Source organism: Falco biarmicus, chromosome 5, assembly GCF_023638135.1.
Source record: "Falco biarmicus isolate bFalBia1 chromosome 5, bFalBia1.pri, whole genome shotgun sequence".
NCBI lineage: Eukaryota > Metazoa > Chordata > Aves > Falconiformes > Falconidae > Falco > Falco biarmicus.
This window is the reverse complement of record NC_079292.1, coordinates 44,667,450-44,688,549: the sequence shown is the minus strand read 5'-3', so window position 1 is coordinate 44,688,549 and position 21,100 is coordinate 44,667,450. Positions and strand designations below refer to the sequence as shown.

The following is a 21,100-nucleotide window of genomic DNA, read 5'->3' as shown; positions in this document are numbered from 1 at the left end:
TGAAGAAGCAGTGAAGGAAAGAAGCTCTGGGAAAGGAATTTGACATGGGGTGGATGAGTTGTCCAGGCAGACAGTTCGCTGTCAAACCGTCCTCTTTTTTATGGGCACCTTGGCACTCTGCAAAAAGCCTGAGGATGCTTTACAAAGACTTGATACCAAGCAGCTTGCTAACTCCACGGTGTGAACCAAAGCAATTAGCTTCAAAAGTAGACTGTTGACCCAAACTGAAATGCTATATAGGTGTACCCTGAGAGATCCAGTGAAGTCTGACCTGCTTTACGGAGGATTTTACATGCATACAGGGAGATGTGAAAGAAATTCCAAGGCAGTTTTTCATTAAATGAATAGTTGGTTTTCAGTCTTTCAGAAAGCCATGCTTCTCACTTAATCAGTTTGATAATTTCATCAAGCAAATGTTGCTGCTGCAGTAAACTGAACTGTGATACTGTGATATTAAGTGGTATAAGATAGTACTAGAGCTTAGGTACACTAGGTAGGAATATTAAGAGATTATATTTAGAGTATGTAAAAGGACAAAATTACTTCCTTGCTGTCTCTGAAGATAGAAGACATATGAGACATTAATTATATCTGTACTCAACCAACCAAATGTTAGTTCACTTATACTGCCGGCAAAAATGTTTTTTAAATGTTAAAATATGTTACTAAATCATTATTATAGAATCACAGAATCATTTAGGTTGGAAAAGACCTTTGAGATCATCAAGTCCAACCATTAACCCAGCACCGCTAAGTCCATCACTAAAGCGTTTTGCTAAGCACCACATCTACACATTTTTTGAACACCTCTGGGGTGGCAATTCCACCACCTCCCTGGGCAGCCTGTTCCCATGCTTCAACACCCTGTCAGTGAAGAAATGTTTCCTAACATCCAGTCTAAACCTCCCTTGGTGTAACTTGAGGCCATTTCCTCTTGTCCTGTCACTTGTTACTGGGGAGAAGAGACTGACACCCACCTGCCTGCAACCTCCTGTCAGGTTGCTGTAGAGAGCGATAAGGTCCCCCCTGAGGCTTCTCCTCTCCAGACTAAACCACCCCAGTTCCCTCAGCTGCCCCTTGTAAGACTTGTGCTCCAGACCCTTGATGAGCTTCCTTGCCCTAAATGTTATGTGTTAGGCAGAGCAGATAGAATTGTGAAAGTAGATACAATTTTACACTAAGGGAAAGGAAGGAATTCAAAACATAGTTACAAAATTGATCTTCCAGGAGTGGTACTTCATAGTAGTGTCTTGCGACTTTTGGATCATGAAACAAAAATGAGTGATTGCATCATGCAAAGCACGAGGCATTGTAATGCTGATCAAAATATTTTATGAAATAGCTATGTGGAAGTGGATTCCTTGGGAGTGAACACTGGCACTGACTATCAGTGAGCAGTGCAGACCCATGAGGGATACCAGGACATTAATGGCAAAATGTCAGACTAATCGACTGGTGTTTTATCCTTCGGTTATTTTAATGCTTATAATGGATTCCTAGGGAAATATATTACCAAATACAGGAAAAAACTATTCATGAAAATAAAAATTTGCTACAGGTCAATTCTGTTAATAGAAGCTTTATAGTTGTATGTTGAAAAACTTGCAAATGAATATTTTTTCTAAAGTTTTTTTATGAGTTAACTGTTCCTGTTACATTTCAGCTTTGAATTATACTGCATTTTGTTTATGTTTTTAATATGTACTGTAACAGAGATCTTCAGTCTTCCTCAGGCTTTTCAAGTCCACATTTTGTATCTAATATCACTTACCACTAAATTAATGACACTTTTCTTTTTTTCCTGTTAAAATTAGAAATTATTAACCTGGTGTTAACGATTCGAAATTTAATGCCATTGTCTACATTTGCTTTGTTTTAAAGTTTGCTTGGAATAAAAGATGTGTTCTGTTTTTATCTTAGTTACCTAAAGAAATTAAATGTAGATGATTCTGTCATTCTTTTCTTAATGACTTTTGAACAAGGTGATGAATTTCAGCAGGCTTTGGCAGTGGCCTGTGGGTCTCAAAGGTACTAAGTTTACATCTCATGCAGCCTTTGGGTTTTAAGCCCTTAAACCAGTGCTTGGTTTCCCAACAGCAGCCATTTGGTCTGTTCAGTTCAGCAGCCCAGTCGGTTTCCCAACAGAAGCAACATGTATTGTGTCTGGACAACAGATGGAATGAAAATGGGATGTGGGAGAATTTGGGACGTTATTGTGAGGTGACATGCAGCAACATTCAAGGCATTGCTATATTGTTGTGATTATGGCACAGAGCTGCAGGGATTACTGCACAGAAAGGGGAGGTAACACCAAAAGAAGAAAAAGGAGCAGGTAGAAGCGTTGAAATTTAAGTACAAGGTGCATTGCTGTAGGAAAGCAGTCTGGAATAAATGGGTTTCTCATAAAACTACTTGTTAATCTGTAAAGCTGGTCACCTGATTCAAGCACTGTGTTATCTGCAATGAGTATAATTTATAGTTTTTAATACAGATAGTTTTTTGGCATCTTGCTCAGAAAACAGGTTGTCTCTTTTATGTAATCTTCTCTGGTGGGTGGGTGCAGGGATCTCAGCTGCTTTTCCCAGCGCCTGCATTCGTCCCCCTTTACAGTGATTCTCTAATGAAAGACATCTGTTGTGCAATGCCTGTCATCTACTCTGTGGTAAATGCACTTGAGAATATATTTCGGTTTCCAAAATTATTTGGTTGGTATCCTTTGGTTGTATCTCCATTTCATCTGTGTTTCAGGCTAACTCTCTACAAGTGATGTGGGCAGAATCAATACAAAACATTTCAAGGTCAGGTACCACACTAATTCTGTTAGGCATGTTACATCATTTGCCTCATGCTCTTCATGATGTCAAAAGCTCCATTTTGCTTACTGAAAAAATACTGGCAGTAATATATACAATCAAGATAGGCCATTAAAAATTCTACCCTTGTTGGTAGTTTTCTTTGCGAAAAGAAAATCTAAAAAAAAAAATGTTCTGAGTAGTTTAATTTAGTTATTAGTGAGTTAAATGACATAAGGGACAATAATGCTAAAAGCTCTTAAACAGTGCTTTCTACATTCAAAGTAGCTCACGTGTTCACCATTTTTTATAGATTCAGCAAATGAGGCAGAATGGTTAAGTGACCTGCATACAGACAGACAGCTGTGATAACAGTTTAGGGGCCTGGGCACTGCTATTGAATTCACTGGTCTTTGCAAACCCAATGACAAAATTGTCCTTACACTCTCTTTCCTACCAAATAATGCCACTTTTAGAATAAATCTTGAAAGTGTTGAAAACCTAGCATGATTAAGGAGATATTCAGAACTCTGTAGTGTTTGTAAAGTGCTTTTTGATTTGCAAATTGCTCTCAGGAGGATCGCATTTGTGGAAGTGTATGGGTGGAAACCAAATGCATCTTTGACATTTCTCTTATGCATTTCTGTCAATCAAATGGCACATTATGTTATTTTCCTTCTTTTAAGAAAAATGAATTAAATCAATATTTGAAGCTTTCTTGGGGAATCAAAAAAAAATATTCAGAGGTGTATCTGTGTTGAAAATAAATGCAATTCTACTATTTCTATATTTTTTTTTGTTTCTGATTAAAATATTTTTAAACCTCATTGCTCTTTTTAATGCAGCAAAGACATATGACTGCTTCTTTTCCTTCCAAAGGATTTCCTGCTGCAGATTTTCACTGTTTTTCGGATACTAATACGACCAGAGATGTTTCCAAAAGACTGGACAGTGATGCGTTTGGTTGCAAACAAGTAAGACATTTTTAATGTTAAGAAAAAATATGGGTAGTGTGAAAGATCATGGTATAAACTTATATAATTTATGTAATAAAAATTCAAAACACCTTTTATAATGCTGGCTGCAGTTTTTCATTTTTTAATTTAAGATTTAAAATCTCTGGACTTATTTTACACAACAAATTCATAACATAAACTATAACTCTTTTTATTCTGAATTTCAGTAAGCACGTATAACTGGAAACTCAGAAGCCCTTTTACAAAATGGAGATGCTAAGCATCAACAGCTTTGTTTTCCAAGTAGCAAATGACAGGTCTCAACAGAACATAATTTCAAATCTGCTTGTTGAAATGCTGAGTTGGAAAAGATCTGTTTGCTCTCAAGAAGAAATTATCTGCTAATAACATCATTAATGATGTTTTGCATGTTTTTTAATTTGGTGTTTGTCAGAAAAATCACAAATCAGGAATGAGGTACAGCACAGGACACAGTGACGTAGGACTCCTAAGCACTGCTTAGTGATACTTTGAGATGTAACCTCCTCTTGAGATATTCTTTCTCTGTTCATGCCTTATTTTTGGAGAAACAGGTTCCCAGCATTTCTGAGAAGTCATTACAGCAGGTCTGAAACTATTGATTTCTATTTCACCTATATCACCAGCTAGCCTGTTTTGTAGGCTTAGCTTTAGATTGGATAAGCCAGCTGAAGAGTCAGTACAATTATACAAAGAGCAGTTCTGGCAGAGGAGGTAGGCAGACCTAGGAATCCAGAATTTAGGACTGACTTAAACTTTCACGGTACATATTGCAATATCTGATGGAAATTGGATTTTAGTCTGCATACTGCCTGTTGGCTCCAAGGAGAATTTAAATTTACGGTGCTGTACAGACTACCGGTAACAATTGTATTGTTACAATTAAATTGGCAAAATTTGTGTTCATAATATGTATTTGTTACATGTGTGGATATGCAGGCATCATAGTACTTGTTCAAACTTTGTCATGACTTGAAAAATATAACATTTTTTGCTCATTTATTGCCTCCCTCAGTGTTGCTAATCTTGCCAAGTGTGAATTCCAGGAAAAAAAACCCAAACTGTTAATAAACAGAGAATGGATATGGTCATTTGTTTCTGTGTATGATATTAAAGAAGGTATGGCTGATACCAGCCTGCATCTGGTAATCATGCTCAAGAAATAAATTGAGAAACACAGGAAAGAAGGAGAAAAAACATAGGAACTTTTAGATGAAATATATAATCTAAGAAATCGTTACATATTCCAGAAACAGCTGGCTTACCAGATGGATTTGCAACAGCTGACATGTACAAAACTAAGATTTAGGAACGACCTTGGCACATGTTTCTTGGGTTGGTGGTGTTCAGATATGCTAAAGATGATAATAAGTTCTGTAAAAGGAATATTTACTTGCAGCAGTATTTTAGTTAGCATCAATTGCCGAGGCCAATTGTATGAGGTTCAACAAGAAGTGCTGGGTCCTGCACTGGGGTCACAACACCCCCCCACAACACTACAGGCTTGGGGCAGAGTGGTTGGAAAGCTGCCTGGTGGAAAAGAACCTGGGGGTGCTGGCTGACAGCTGGCTGGACATGAGCCAGCAGGGTGCCCAGGTGGCCAAGAAGGCCAACAGCATCCTGGCTTGTATCCAAAACAGTGTGGCCAGCAGGACAGGGGAAGTGATCGTCCCCCTGTACTCGGCACTGGTGAGGCTGCACCTTGAATATTGTGTTCAATTTTGGGCCTCTCACTACAAGAGGGGTCTAGGGGTGCTAGAGCGTGTCCAGAGAAGGGCAATGAAACTGGTGAAGGTTCTGGAGCACAAGTCTTATGAGGAGCGGCTGAGGGAACTGGGGTTGTTTAGCCTGGAGAAAAGGAGGCTCAGGGGAGGTCTTATCACTCCCTACAGCTACCTGAAAGGAGGTTGTAGGCAGGTGGGAGTAGGTCTCTTCTCCAAGATAACTAGCAACAGGACAAGAGGAAACAGCCTCAAGTTGCACCAGAGGAGGCCTGATTGGCTATTAGGAAACATTTCTTCAGTGAAAGGGTGTTGAAATATTGGAACAGGCTGCTGAGGGAGGTGGTGGAATCGCCATCCCTGAAAATATTTAAAAAATGTGTTATGTGGTGCTTAGGGACATGGTTTAGTGATGGACTTGGCAGTACTGGGTCAACGGTTGGAACTGATGATCTTAAAGGTCTTTTCCAACCTAAATGATTCTATGATTCTATCACACATCTCCGTTTATTAATCTATGTTATGTTGTTTCTGACCATCTAGGAGGGGACTCCATGTGCATTTCTGTCAGGCAAAGAAGCTGACAATAACTGTGTTGCAAATGGGCCATGAGAAGCTAATGAGACTGACTAACTGATCCTGGTAACACACAGTCACTGCCAGCAAATGGGATGTAAACACATCTTTACTAATTCAGCATTCAATGATTGCTTTGCTCCATTTATTCCTTTGTGGAGGAATTCTGGTTTGCTATGAAACAGGGAGTTGGCCAGGTGTACTTAAAAGTGTGGTGTGAACTGAAAACTTAGCATTCCTATGTTCTATATCTATGGCTTAGTTTCTGTTCCTTTTTGAGGCAGTAGGAGGGAAAATTCACTTATATTCTGTAATTTGCTGCAAAGCACTAGCTTTTCTGGAGCTGTTCCTGAACCAGGAGCTCCTTTAACTTGCCCCCTACTGCCATTGCAGTGGCTGCCTTCCTTCGGCCTACTTGAGGTGTTCAAAAGCACAGAGCCACAGAGTAGTAGCTTTGCTAGACTTGTTCCAACCCAAAATCTTTAAGAGCAAAGGGGAGAGCCTAGAGGCAGAACGAGAAATGAGGGCACAGCCAGAAGCGGCTGTGACCATGAGCTGTTTTTCCTGAGTTTCACTTGGTGAACCAGAGTGCTTCAAATGATCTGAAGCTCTTCAGGATTGAAGGCAAAACTTCTTAACTCCTTGCTCCATTCATGTCTAAAAGGAAAAATCATAGTCTATCTCATCTTTTTAAGAAAATCATCAAGTAATCCATTAACAGTCTGGATCTTTTCTAACTTCTGCTTCCCAGGAATGAAATGATTGTCATGTTTTCTGTGTCAGATGGCCGCCTTCTCAGCTGTCTGACCTCAGCCTGAGAAAAGGTAGCAAATCTGAAGGCAGCGTGTGTCTCAGGAGCTTCACCCATCACTGCAGGCACATCACCAGCAGCGCTGTCTTTACTCTTCTCTGTCTCTAAGTGATATAAAGATTCAAACTGTCTAGTATTTACAGGAAGAGAGATTTAGCCTGTCTGAGCCTAGGAAAGAAACGAGTCCTAGCAAGGATATAATCAGGTACTAAGCTTTTCCTGAGGGGAGAAATTTTTTTCATGTTTTTTTTCTTCTTTATATATGCAGAACTTCAGTTACCTGAAGGATTTTCAGGTCTTAAAATGCCATAATTCTTTCAATATATAATATTTATATATAAAAATATTGCTGCCCCCTGGCTTCTGGATTTTCTTCTTTCTTGTTGCAGTGTTTTCAGTAATTGTGTAGCATCTGATATTTGGATGCTGTCTGGGATAAAAAAACCAGCCCAGATGAAACTGTGAGCTCAAGAAGACAAGTCTGACTATCCAGAAATCAAGATATTTCAGTGACGCATGCATGATCTATAATTCTGAATGTCCAGATGCCCAACATGAAAAAATTATTAATGGCTAACATTATAAAACTACCAAGTGAGTTCCAAAATTTGAGAAATAATGTAACTTTTAAAAAGGCAGACTTAGCACTAAAGCAGAGAAATAGATCTTTTATGAATTGTGATCTGTGATGGAAGGATAACATGCAAAAAAATCCTTAATGTTTATTAGCTTCTAGCAGCCAAGCAATGAGGCAGAAATTAACTCTATTTAAGACTGCATAACCACATAATATCTGTAGTGAGCTAATTTGCATACATTCAGCAAAGCAAAATAATTACTTACGGTTATCTAATACGTCTACCATGGATGTTACTGCTGAGAGACAAAATATGCTTTTATGTACGTTATGGGAAATATAACTTTAATTTCTGTTGTTATAGGGATAGACTTACTTTCTACATTAACTAGGTAGAAAGCTAGTTTGCTGGTCCTCCAAGCAAAGCTTCAATTTGTAACTGCCAATGAACACCACATAATATAGGAAGACATCTGAATCAGTTGCCTAGCGCCAGAGAGGAGTCCAAAATTCTATAATAAAATATGCCAGACTAAAACTGAGATTTCTGAATAACACGTTCATCATGTCTTTCTCAACTGGAAATCACTATGCAATGGTCACTTGCTTAAGTTACCCTAAAGTTAGGAAAAGAATCACTTATCTAATGCTTTAGTTGACTGGCATCTTTTGAGAGCATTTAATGGACTCAGCTGAACTCCAGGTACATCATGTTTCGTTAGTGATTGAGGAGGCTGTTGGAGAGCAAAGTGAGTTTCTATTACTTGCTGAGCAAACGTTTGATATTTATAACACACTATGCCTATTTCTTATTGAACAATGAACTAATTTTTCACTGCTCTGTATACAAGAAGCTTTAATTTTGAAGTTTTCTGTATGATTAACTATGTATATTCTGTCAACAGTGTGTTGAATGGTACAGATGCTAGATCATCCGGTTCTCAGTTTGAATTTCATAAGCATACAAAATGGATATATGAATATTATTATTTATAGTAAAATAATTGATCTGTAAGGTAAGATTTACTATAGTGTGTTGCTTATACTAAAATTCCAAATTTATCTACTGACGGTTGAGCATAGGGAATTCAAACAGAGAATCCTTTTGGTCATCTAATTCAGTAATGACTAAAAGGCATTATTGTTTTTTAAAAAGTAACTCAAACAGAATACACAATAAAGGAAGACATTGAATTAGCATTAGTTTCATCGTTATGGCTGCTTTGAAGAATCCTGTTAGCTCCCGTGATGTGGGAGTCTGAGACTCCTACAATGAACAAAAATTCTTGCTTTTATGTAATACACAGTGTTGCTAACATGCTTTTATGTAATACAAAATGTTGCTAACAACTGAACCTGACATCCAGTCTGTCACAAAAAGCATATATATGCACAGGTATGCATATATGAATATAACAATAGATATATACACATATATGTAACTCTAGGTTTATTTCATTTATTCATGAAATATGAAAGAAACTTTTTTCTGTTCAGACACTGCCCTTGGGAAAACTTCACTCTGAAATAACAAAGGATAAAATGAGAAGCTAATGGTTATCTATTTGTCTCATATCAGAATGGAAAAAGAAAGCCTTCATTTTCTATCGTTGGCTGCCCAGGCAAAAGCCAGGTTGCCAGAGCACAGTCCAGGTAGCAGACTAGGGGTTGAACTTCTGGAGGCTGCTTTGGATTTTTTTAAACAGGGTATTGCAGAAATGTTTTCTGTGAAAATTTGATGGAAAAGTCACTAGCCATCAATGGGCCTGACTGAACCTTGGATTAGCATTCCGTGTATAAGCCCAGAATAATTTAGTATCTTGAAATTATTAGATTTTAGAAAAATGAGAAAAAGCAGAGGTTTTTCTCCTGTAAAACAGCCAGTGGTTCTGAACAAATTTGTGGCAGGTGGTAAGAGGAAGAAAAGCAAGTCTTGTCACAAACTCAAATGTTTTCTAGTTTGATACTCAAATGGATTTGAAATAATGGTTGTTGTTATTTTGAAATTGTTGCCTGGGAAGCAACAGGCAGCTGTCCATCTGTCCTCTGGCTGCTGTCTCTGCTTTGTGCATTTTTGCTTTTTTTATAGAACCTACATTATTTGTAGAAAGAGAGGAAAGAGACACACATCCCCCCCCCCCCCCCCCCCTCCCAGCATTAGCTATGTTTTCTGTCCTACCTGATTTTAGTTTGTTGTAGATTCAGAATAACAGATTGTGGGTCAAAACCAATGGCTTCATCTTTCCATGTTCAGTCTAACATTTTGAATTTTTTTTATCTACAACATACACACTCCCACTCTACAAACCCACTTTTTATCAGCTAATCCATATCATGTCTTTGGCTTACCAAATAAGTCAAGCCTGAGCTACGCTGCCTATAGCAAGAGATACCTGTGTTGCAATTATTCTGTTATCTCTGGAAAATTCTGGAAAAAAATATTCTAAAAATTACATTTTAAGATTTCTAATCTAGTTACCTCCTAAGAATTGAAGCAGGTCTTTCTCTTCAGTTTCACGTGCCATGGGAGTAATATGGCAAGAAAGGAATTGTCTCGGACATAAGTAGAACTGCGTAATGGAAACTTGGCAGTACAACAACATATGGTTGTAGTTCTTGAGATCTTGTGGAATTTTCTCTTGCATACAGTGTTCAGGCATTTTTTACTTAGGACTTAGGTTGAAATTTTGCATAGCAATAGCCCTGATGAACTGACCTTTTCTATCAGAACATCTTCCTGAAGTATGCAGACTGTTTCCATTTTGTGAAACATATGGGCTGTAGATTAAATCTCACAATAACAAGAATGACAGGACTCTTACCTGTGCCTTGATTCTTAGCTTTGCTTATATTACCGTTTGTTAATGTTTCACTTTGTCTTCCATGCTGCAGCAGGGAGTGCTGTAACACACTGTGACTTCCTGCTGGTGGAAGAGTGGGGTAAACTATACAGTGTATAAAGTGTATAAAGTATTAGAGTGCTAAAGGTGGAACACTACTTGGATCGAAAAGCTATAATATAATTGTTGAGAAAATAATACATATGGTATTTGAACAATGGAACTAGGAACAAATAAAACCCGAGAGTCAAGCACTATTCTAAAAACAGTCTCAGACTTGGCTGTTACAGGTGTTCAGACACATCAAACCAGAAGGTAAAGTTTGGCAGGGACAGTAATTTTAAACATAGAGAAATCGAAGCAAACATTTGAACTAGTAATAAGCTAAATGATACGTGGCCATTTTGTATTTATACACTTGAAATCTGTCAAAAATGCCAGATGAAAAATATAATTTATCTCTTAGGTGGGTTGGTTAATATATAATTCTTCAGTATAGTGAAGGTGAAAAATATTATACCTTTAGAATATATCTATTGCTGTTATTATATTTAATAAAACATATTTTCTCCTGAATGCATTGCAATAATAAATAATAATTTTAAATTATTATATGAAAATATATATAAATAATAAATATAATAATATATTATTATTGTTATAAATAAATAAAAAATAAATTAAAAATACATAATAAAAAAAACATAGTCCAAAATACAGAAGGGGAAACAAATTTTAGCATTGTAACAGCATACGGGTCAAGAACCATGTGCAAAGAAGTACTAAATGTATTAATAGTAGATGGATGGTAATTAAATGAAATGTGTAGATAAAAACCTTTTTCTCAGAAGGTCTTTAAAGAGTTGATTGTTGTAAAATACATGAGTGAAATAGCAAAAAGATCTTTCTGTGTTTATCTTCTTTTCTCCCCCATAAGCATCCATTACTGACTACTTTTAAAAAGAATTTAATGGTTCATATAGATTTATGGTTTGACTAAATAGATTGGTAGACCTAAGTGCTGCAGAGGTTGGCTTAAGGGCTTAAAGAATCGGTGAAATGAATTCTGTTTAAATACTCTTTAACGTTATTTTGTTTCTGTAGATTACCAAATTTGGTCGCTACAATAAACAAGCCTGTTGTTGACCTCTGCTGACAACCACTGTGAAAGCATTTTGGCCGTTACCCAAGATAGATTAATACAGTTCAGGCAGGTGTCAATATAGGGCAATGCATGGCCATTTGCAACGTACAGAAGAGAGATCTGCAGAAGCAAATTTTCTCACAGAGTTCTTGCAGTTCTGCATTTCTCTGTTGTCATTAAAAAGACTCTTTGTCCATAGGGCTGTCAGTATTGTATATTGGTAATTACTAGATATATTTATAATCAAGACACACATATTTTCTGTACCAAGAAAGCTGAAAGCAAATTGTTCAACTATGTATATTAGTGCTAGTAGGACAGAGGTTGTATTAATTCTGATACGAGCATTACTTGCAGAACAAATGGTTTGTCTTTTTGATCAATTATATATATATATATACAAATACAATATATACAGAACATGTTCTCAGCACTCCTTATATCACAACTGTTTTTACTATTTTTTTTCTTAATGTGCATGTTCTCTCTCTATAGCTGCTGTTAGAAGTCGGATATTTGTATATGCGTAAAATGTAGTGTTTAATGCCACCGTACATGCTACAGCTATTTCTTCATTGGAAATTTGTCCAGCTCTGGATATTAAATATGAATTTCCATTTAACAAAAGCTACTGTCTTTCTGTTCTTTTCTTCCCAGCGTGATCATTACTACGGTCTTGTACCTTTCGGATGCCCTTCGTAAAAACTTCTTAAATGAAAACTTTGATTACAAGGTAGAGTAAATGTGTCTAACAGAAGATAGATGTGATAGCTGTGATAGCTGTTACATCATTCTGTGGCATGGTGGATTGTTATTAAACTTAGCTGCAGCGTCTAAATAGCTAGAACATATACTAAATCAGCAATTTCAAAATCTCAAATAAGTTTTTTTCTGAAATACAGGACTGTCTTAAAAATCAGTGCTATGAGTTTTTTTAATTTCATAATTTTAATTTTGTTTTTTCACCCTCTATGTTAGACTCCTTGCTCAGGATTTTTGTGTAGCAATTTTTTTTTTTTTGGATTATAGAAACTGATCTTATTATTTGCCTGTTATTTTGGAGTTATCGCAGAAAGGAAAATTATTCCATTTTTGAATTAATGTAAATTTATAAAAATACAGATTTGCATTTCTGTCATTTCTCTGAAGACCAATTAACATGCTGCATAATTAAAACTAGAAAATTATGACACTGCATGGTGAATGTAGTTAGACATGTACCTCATACAGTGAGATATGGCACCTATGATAAACTGTGAATTACAAAATGATGCTTTTAGGATTCAGATGAGAAGACCTAGGAATGTGTCTGAAAAGACCCATTTCCCATGGAGACCTGAGTGAATATCCTGCCCAACCAAGAGGCGTTAGTCCAGTTGCTTTATCATAAAAAGTGCAGAATTTCCATCCTAGAGAAAGCAGCAAGCTCCTGTTGACTTCCAGCAGAGTTGTGGATGCTTCTCTGAAAATCCAGACTCCTGTTGGGGAGATTGATGAGAATGCAGATTTATTTGCTTGACATAACTGTACACGAGGAAGCCTGTCCTTTATGAAGTTCCACAAGTTCAGAGGCTAAAACTGATAAAAGAATTGCCTGTAGGCAAGGCATCTATGTTCCTTAAACTTTTTTAGCAATGTTATTACTATCCTGCAGAGCTGCAGTGTCTGGAATAGGGCTCCTCCTACACTTCTTTCTTCCTCGTGCCATGGAGCATCTATAATTGAGTTATAATAATGAATATTGTAATGTATTTTAAATTTATTTCTAAATTTATCTTTAAATCTTCAAAGTAGAATATTCAACATCTAATTCATAAAGCATGTGCACAAAAAATCTGTATATTTGCAAGACATTAGCAAAACCTGACTTTGGTTTTGTCCAGTGAAGCCTCCAGCGAGACTTGCAAATAACATTATAAATTAAGACTGGCCAGGAAATAACAAATCTGTTATGTGATAGCATTTGAGGTGTCAGAATTTTTGGGGTTTTGGACTTAAAGGCATAACTTTTTGCAGTCTTCCATATAAATTTACAAAAAAAAAAAAAAGTTTCCAAATTTAGGAGCTAAAGTTTTCTGAATTGGGGGGGCTGAAAAAAATTATATGCAACTCTGACACTTTCACATTTAAGAGATGTAGTATATGTCAAATAGATGTATTTCTACTGAATATTTTGGGGTTGGTGAAAAGTGTATTTGCATGCAAAGAAATTTAGTCAAAAACAGTTGGAGTAATTTAATTAGTTGAGACTGAAACAAGTGATGTGATTTGAAATTTTGCATCTTGAGTGGTCATAAAATGGTGGTACTGAGGAAATGAAATAACCAAATGTCATATGCTTATTGTAGATATGGGATTCCTATTTTTTCCTTGCTGTGATTTTTATAAACCAGTTATGCCTGCAACTGGAAATGTTCACACCTTCCAAGAAGAAAAAGGTTTTAGAAAAGTAAGTACTGCTGTCAGCTTCTAGAAAACTGTAATAGATCAAACACTTCTCGAAATGGAAGACATGGAAGGTTGCAAAAAGGCCTGCCAAAAAGATAACGGTAGCAGTATTTCCACTGACTAGATTGAGAGTTGGTTCTGACCCTTTGTATAGGTCTTCAGAGCTGATAGCCTTCATAAAAGTGCCCAAATTGCTTCAGATACTTGGAGCAAACTAGCCGAGTTGTAGCAGTGCCAACACTAATTTCCAGTTCATACATTGAGTCACGCTGGTTCAGGTGTTTGCCAAGCACTGCACTGCTGTCTCTACGAGTTAATTATATTTCTTTAAGCTACAGCAAAACTGTTCTCAGAGAGAAAACCACATCATATTACTGCAAAAAACAGGTTTTGCTTCACAGCTGTGTTACTGATGTATAGCATTTAGAAAAACCTGATACTTCTGACAACGTTGCAAGTAAACCTGGGTTTGAGAATTGGTTTTAGCTGGGTACAATGGAAAGAGCAAAAACTTGGAAGAAATAATCTCTTCTAAAGTAGTTGTTGATGGACTACAAATCAGGCACTTCATTTAACAATGTTACACAATGGCCTATGAACTTGATTTTCTTACATGGTCTTTCACTGTTTGGCTTTATTTTTTAATACATTGCAGATATGGTGATATGCGGGTAACAATGGGATGTGAAATCTTCAGCATGTGGCAAAATTTAGGTAAGTAATTTAACACATTGTCAGTGGCTCATAAAATCAAACCCAGTTATTATTTCTTCACCTATGAAATACACTTGCCAGTGATAGAAGGGTTGTTGGTAATTAAGTTCACATGAATTCCTGATTCAAGTTTAGGAAGACCCTAGTCAGCTGTAGTTCCTTTCTTTATAGCTAAATGCAGCTTTCTAAGCCTTGATACTGTATCTGACCTATCCCTGTTTCTTCAAAGAGAACCAAAAGAATACTGTCAGAAAAAATTAGAAAAGAAGGTACTGCTCTTTTTGGGCAGAATTATTTTGCCTGGAAATATACTTATGTTCACAATTTTAGTTCTGTTGCCAAACAGTTTAAGGAGCAGACATATATCTTAATTCTGAAGCTCTCTTGAGATGCTGGATTTGCATCAAATCTTCCCCTAAGTCCTAGTTGCACTAAAATATAAAGGCATAAACAAATCACTGACTGATGTATAAATGACACATTGGACAACACGAGAAAAATATGTGCTTGAATATAAACTTAGGAACACTTTTAGATTTATAAACAGTAACTGCGAATTGTTTGAAGGTATGAGCATCAGAGAAATGCAATTAAATGTTGTTTGGGAAGAAAATAAAAACTGAGCAGAAGGTTTGGACACTACCTTTGTCATCCTTATATTTCAATTATTCAGTAGTTCATTAAAGGGCTCATGAAAGATATGAAGACTTTTGGTGGTTACTGAGACATTGTCGTCTCAATTCTATGAATCCCCAGCAAGATATGTAGTTGTAAAAAACTGGTCTTTCTGATCAGCCTGTACTAGAACAAGAAATATTCAAAATAATAATTAGTTGCTTAATATTTTTAACATTTTTTTTGTGTAGTGTAATTTACTTATTTAAAGTGTTTAGTATTGTTTACTCACTCTAAAACATCCCTCTGAACTATTTGGATACATGATGAGTATTTCAAAACTGGTATCAAGGATCCACTCCTGGGTCCCATCTCCTTTCTGCATGCTAGGGTAAGACCTCAGTGTGTATCATCTCCCCACTCATGTTGTTTTCTGCTGAACAAAATCTCAGTATGCAGGCAAGGAAGGAATCATCATGCCTTTCAATAGTGGGAATTTTGGGGGTACAATATGGAGTTCATTTGATAATGTGTCCAATTAATTACTGTAGTCAGGATATTTCTTATGATTGGTGTTATGCTAGTCAGCATTTTACAGTTCTCTTAGCATTAGCAGTCATCATAAGTAAGTCTTGATCCTTGTACAGTCACCTTGCTTTCGTATAGATATACAACCCAGGATGTTTCTAGCAAAGGTTTTTCTTTGCACAAACACAGCCACCAAACAGAGCAGGAAGCAGGGGTGACTGCCCACTGGAATACTGAGGGGTAAGATGGATGTAAATTAATTCCCAGCTTGGAAAGTCAGTGCATTGTGGTTCATAATTCCCCTATTCTGAAAATATCAGAAGACATGCTCGTGAAGAATTGAAACTGAATGGTCAATCTTTACTGTATGCCATTTCTAGCTTTCCTGACAAGAACTTAGTTTTCTGCTAAGTGGAATATGGTGAGTTAATGGAAGATGTTTTAGCACTGATTTTAAAGCAAGTTGTATTGAGAACAACCGAGTCACATCTTCGCTTTCCTGCAGTCAAAACATGTACTCTCAGTTCTGTACTCACAAAACTAAAGATAGATAAAAGTCAAAGTACTTAGTAGTAAAAGTCAAACTACTCTTTTTTTGATGAGCACAGAATATCAGAAAGTTAGCCATTTTGTAAACACAAGAATCTAGAGCTTAGAAACCAAGCTATTCCTGTGAAAAATAAGTTAAATGCCCAGAGGGTGCTTTGTCTCCATTTTCTTCCTGGAAAACTAGCTTGAGATAGAGATAGATAAGCCACTGTCATTTCTGAATTCAGTATTGCAAAATAAATGATATTAGCTTTATATTCATATATTGTCTGCAGCTTTTCACTTTTGGGGCTTAAGAAATAGCCTATTCTGTGATGGTCCTGAGCTAAAAAAAAATTAGAGGGCTCGTTTTCAATTCTTCAGATAGTGTGTGGATTGCTTGATAGCTCACAGGACACCCAATTCACACTCAAGTTCATGTTCATTTTCATTTTAGGGGAACACAAGCTTCACTTTATTCCAGCATTGATTGGCCCCTTCCTGGAAGTGACCTTGATCCCTCAGCCAGACCTGAGGAATGTAATGATTCCTATTTTCCATGACATGATGGACTGGGAGCAAAGGCGAAGTGGCAACTTTAAACAGGTACTGTGTGTGAAGCAGTTTATAAAACAACTGAAATTCAAGCACTTCAGAGAGTGCTGGTCCTAACCGTTGGTGGTTAGGAAGGTCCCCACAACATTATACCTGTTGGAGGGGGATTGCCAGGGTTTTCCCTTTTTGCTCTGTGCAGGGGTGGTAAGATTCTCCGATTAATGCTATCATGTTAGTAATGTAAGACAAGGGATAAAGTCCATGGCCTGCCAAAGTGAAGAACAAAACTTGAATTGTCTTAGCAAGGCAGATTTTGTTGTGGTTTTTCGTGTCTGCTTTACAGCAGTACAGATGACTGGTTAGATAGGATTCAACTAGCTTCCCATCCAGTTAGTATGAAAAAAACTCAGATGGTCCTTCTGAGGAATGTTCTTCTATAAGGAGCCGAGTATTCTTGCTGCTCAAACACTTTAACAGGCTAAGAAGGAACAACCAAGTATACCATCTGCTCCCGCAGCTCCCACTCAGTTCTTTCAGACTGCCTCAAACCATTTCTCAGTGCCCTCCTTCCTGCTGCTTCAAATGAAAGAAAGCAGAAGAATTTGAATTACTCCCAGGCAATCATAATGTTTAGGGTAGGAGCTGTAACAAAAACACAAACCAAACTATTAAGAACGGAGGAGTGCATGTGATGTAAGTAGTAGCTTTTCACTGTCAATATATAAGCTTGTTGTTAAAAATCACCATTGAAATGGTAACAAGGAGTGAGAAGGAAAAAATCCACTTTTTCTACTTTTCTGTGTTTTCAGCTTGAGTGTAAATGTTAATTGTAATAGACTTATTCTCTAATAAAATATCTTAACAGCTTGGTTTCTCCTCTAGATTTGTGGTTGCTAATATATTACTGCTAAAAAGGAGGTTCGAAATATTCATACACAGTGTAGCCTCACCTCTGTGTTTTATATAATCAATACACTTAAGAATATACATTGAAGGAACCATTAGCCATCAGATATGTACTGTAAGTTTCTTTAGCTAATATGAAAATCCAGCAAATTGGATTTCTAACCAAATACACTGGCAGGTAAGGAAAGTTCAGAAAGTAAACCTGAGCCCCTAAGTGTTCTGAACAGTACAGACATTTTAAAGAATTAATTTATAAAGAGTGGGGTGCAAGTCAGAAGAGATGATAATTTTTATTAAAGTCTAAGAAAATGGCTTGTGCTTACAGCCCTGCAGTGAGAATTCAGGCAATTTATTTGGGCTGTGTGCTTTTTGTCTGACTCCATAAATAGATAGCTGCCTTAGCAGCAGCAAACGCTACTCAGCCTGTAGTTTTAAAGTCACGTTGCTCAATTTAGATTAGCTCCCTCCCTCAAAAAAAAAAAAAAAAAAAAAAAAAAACCACCAAAAAAAAACCCCCACAAACCTTGGGAATGGTAACAGCTTCAAAGAGATTAAGTGACTTACCAGATTTACATGATTGACCAATAATTCTAAGATATGCTTTTAGCAAAGTCCCTTATATAAAATCTTGCCTCAATTTTCTCTAATCTCATTAAAGGAAAAAGAGGCTGTTTACACCACACTTATATGTTGCAGGTGGAAGCAAAACTGATTGACAAACTGGACAGCCTAATGTCGGAAGGTAAAGGTGATGAAACATACCGAGAGCTCTTCAACAGTATGTGAGTAATATGTTTATTTGACGCTGATTCCTTGAGTTCGGTTGGTTATTGTAGAGAAGTAATGCTTAAATTTAGAAATGTAGAAACAATGCTTAAAACAGTTGTAATTTTTTTTTCTGAAAAATCTGAGGAATAAAACATTTTATGATGCTGTATGGCAGATGTAAAGTCTGGCTGTACTGCTTGCATAGAGCTATAATTGGGAAAGGCTGAATCTGTTGTATCACAGAACATGCTTTACATACCTACTAATTTTAAAATCAGAAAAGCAGGAAGTGCTTCATAATTGCACAGGGTGCAGGTAGAACTCAGATGAAGCCTTTTGAAAACAAGGCATGAGAATTCAACAAAAAACTGTTCAGTAAGTAATTTGCTGTTGCCAGAAACTTGTACTCATCTGTGTAATGTCACTTGTTGATTTCTTGATTGATGCAAACAATTTTATTTATTCTGATAAGAATATTCTATTACTTGATAAGCTTTTTAATATATTTTCATAAATGATATGAAATTTAATAGGAAAAGCTAATAATAATGCTGAAGTCCCTAATGTTGCCCATAAGTTATCCCATTGACTGAAATAAATGATTGTCACAGAGTACAGGTACAAAATAACTTAACTGAACTCTGTCTCTGTTGTTCCTCAGAACTCAATTCCACCTAAGTGGAAGATTCCACCTGTTTCTGGTTTGTTTAGTAGGAGATGTACTGTTCCTCTTCAGCATTCGAAGCTGTGTATTCTAAACACATGCTTTTTTTCTGTTTATATGGCTTCTCTAACCATTCCTCCTTAAGTATTAGTTTTAGCTCTGTTGTCTTTGCCTAAATAAGAACATTCAGATCTTGGAGTCTGTGAATAGGAAACATAATAATCTGTAATTGTGTTGAGTTGGAAAAAATTGAGTTCCCAAATATTTATCATTTACAGAAGCAAAAGCGGGTAGAGAGATTAGGCAGAATATTACAGAAATGGATGAATCATGGCAAAGTAAAGTACAGTATGCTAAAGCAGAAGTTTATTATAATTGTTGATGAATTTTTTTATATTCTGAGTAAAGACAATAAAAGGTAAGATGATTTCAATATTTTAGTAATACAGTATTCTAAGCTAAAAATTAAGTCATTAAGAAAAAAACTTATTATTGAATGAAGTCTAAATGCATTCTCATGTGCAAAATACATCAGGAAGACTGTCACTGAAATAACTTAAAATTCTCTAAGAAAGCATATTGGTATGATATGTAGTTCCTAATTTTTGTTGTGGTTTTGAGTTAGATTTAAACTGGGGGATGTTAAACAAGATACAGTGAAAAATGGTGAAAGCCTTTTATAAATCTAAATGCTAAAGATGTAGTCATAGTAATTTAAATTGCAAAATGTCTCACAGCATCAGTATACTTGTTTCTGTTCTGGTCTAACAGAAGTTAAAACTAAACTCTTTGTGAGACTTCAGAGTAACTGCTCAAGTTCACTCCCAGCTTAAGAAAAAATAGTATTTATCCTTAGGTTTTTATCTGAGTTTGATTTGACTCTGTACATTAACACCTCTTGAGAGCTTGCAGAATTAATCTAAAATGGAGGATGACATAGTATTCTAGGGTATGTGAAGGAAAATGATTAAAATCAGATGGACATTTTAGGGAGCTGAATGCAAGGGATGGGGTCAGTTAGCTTGAGGTTTGGGGTTTTTTATTTCTTCCATGGATAATTTAAACTAAGCAATATTAGAGTGTCTCAGGCAGTGCAAGAAAGCAGACTTGTTTAGGCTGAATTGACAGAGACGTGGTATGAACCCAAGGACTGTGAAACAGTAATATAGTTTTGCAGCAAGCAGTGATTTTGTCATCTTAAATGAAAGCAAATGCTACAATATTACCTGATCTTTCTGAAGATTTAGCATGGTTGGTTTTGATGGGTACAGTTAGGAGCCAAGGGGATGCACACACCTACTATGGATACAGCCTAGTTACTGCAGTAGGTATGACACCTTCAGATTTTGTCATGCCTTTTGTTTATTTTGTCTGAATTGGAAAATGGATTTAAATCTCTCAACTCCTACGTTAACTGCTGGTTTTCCCCCAAAGACAATGACTGCATCTTTCCTTTGAACATCTTCTAGTTTCAAGGACAAATTATAATCATCTCTGGACATATCTGAAATATTATGTGCTTATAATTTACTGCTTATAATGGATTTATCTTTATCAAATTAAAAGTCTGAATTTTTTCAGAATCCCCCCTATCTGAATCCCCCCTATCTGAAAGTAGGGGGAAGATGATTGCTGTTTGTTTTGAATCAATGTCTTTCCAGGGACTTGAATGTGGACATTCAGTAGTTAGCTTCTGATGTCATTTGAAGAGCTGCAAAGCATGGAGTAGTGAACATTTTGCTATCACAAGAAACTAGATGTCGTAATTGCTACCCAGTGTAATCATGGTATGAAAGGTGCCCTGATCTACATTTACACTGTGACACTGCAATTGAATTCTTGAGTTAATTAGAACAGGGAAAAGAACTATTTCAGTTTATTAAACAGTCAGTGGTTAGAACAAAATTCTTGGAAGCCA

At 36.4% G+C, this 21,100-nt stretch overlaps 1 protein-coding gene across 4 annotated transcripts in view; it reads left to right on the top strand.

The window, feature by feature from the left end:
- The window catches only part of DOCK4 (dedicator of cytokinesis 4), a 256,460-nt gene that overhangs the window by 192,705 nt on the left and 42,655 nt on the right, over nt 1-21,100 (top strand). For all 4 annotated transcript variants that reach the window (XM_056338944.1, XM_056338946.1, XM_056338943.1 and 1 more), the window contains exons 27-32: nt 3,672-3,766; nt 12,114-12,189; nt 13,805-13,905; nt 14,560-14,618; nt 16,747-16,895; nt 18,447-18,532. In XM_056338944.1, coding sequence (XP_056194919.1) covers nt 3,672-3,766; nt 12,114-12,189; nt 13,805-13,905; nt 14,560-14,618; nt 16,747-16,895; nt 18,447-18,532 — 566 coding nt within the window. The remainder of the gene's footprint in view (nt 1-3,671; nt 3,767-12,113; nt 12,190-13,804; nt 13,906-14,559; nt 14,619-16,746; nt 16,896-18,446; nt 18,533-21,100) is intronic.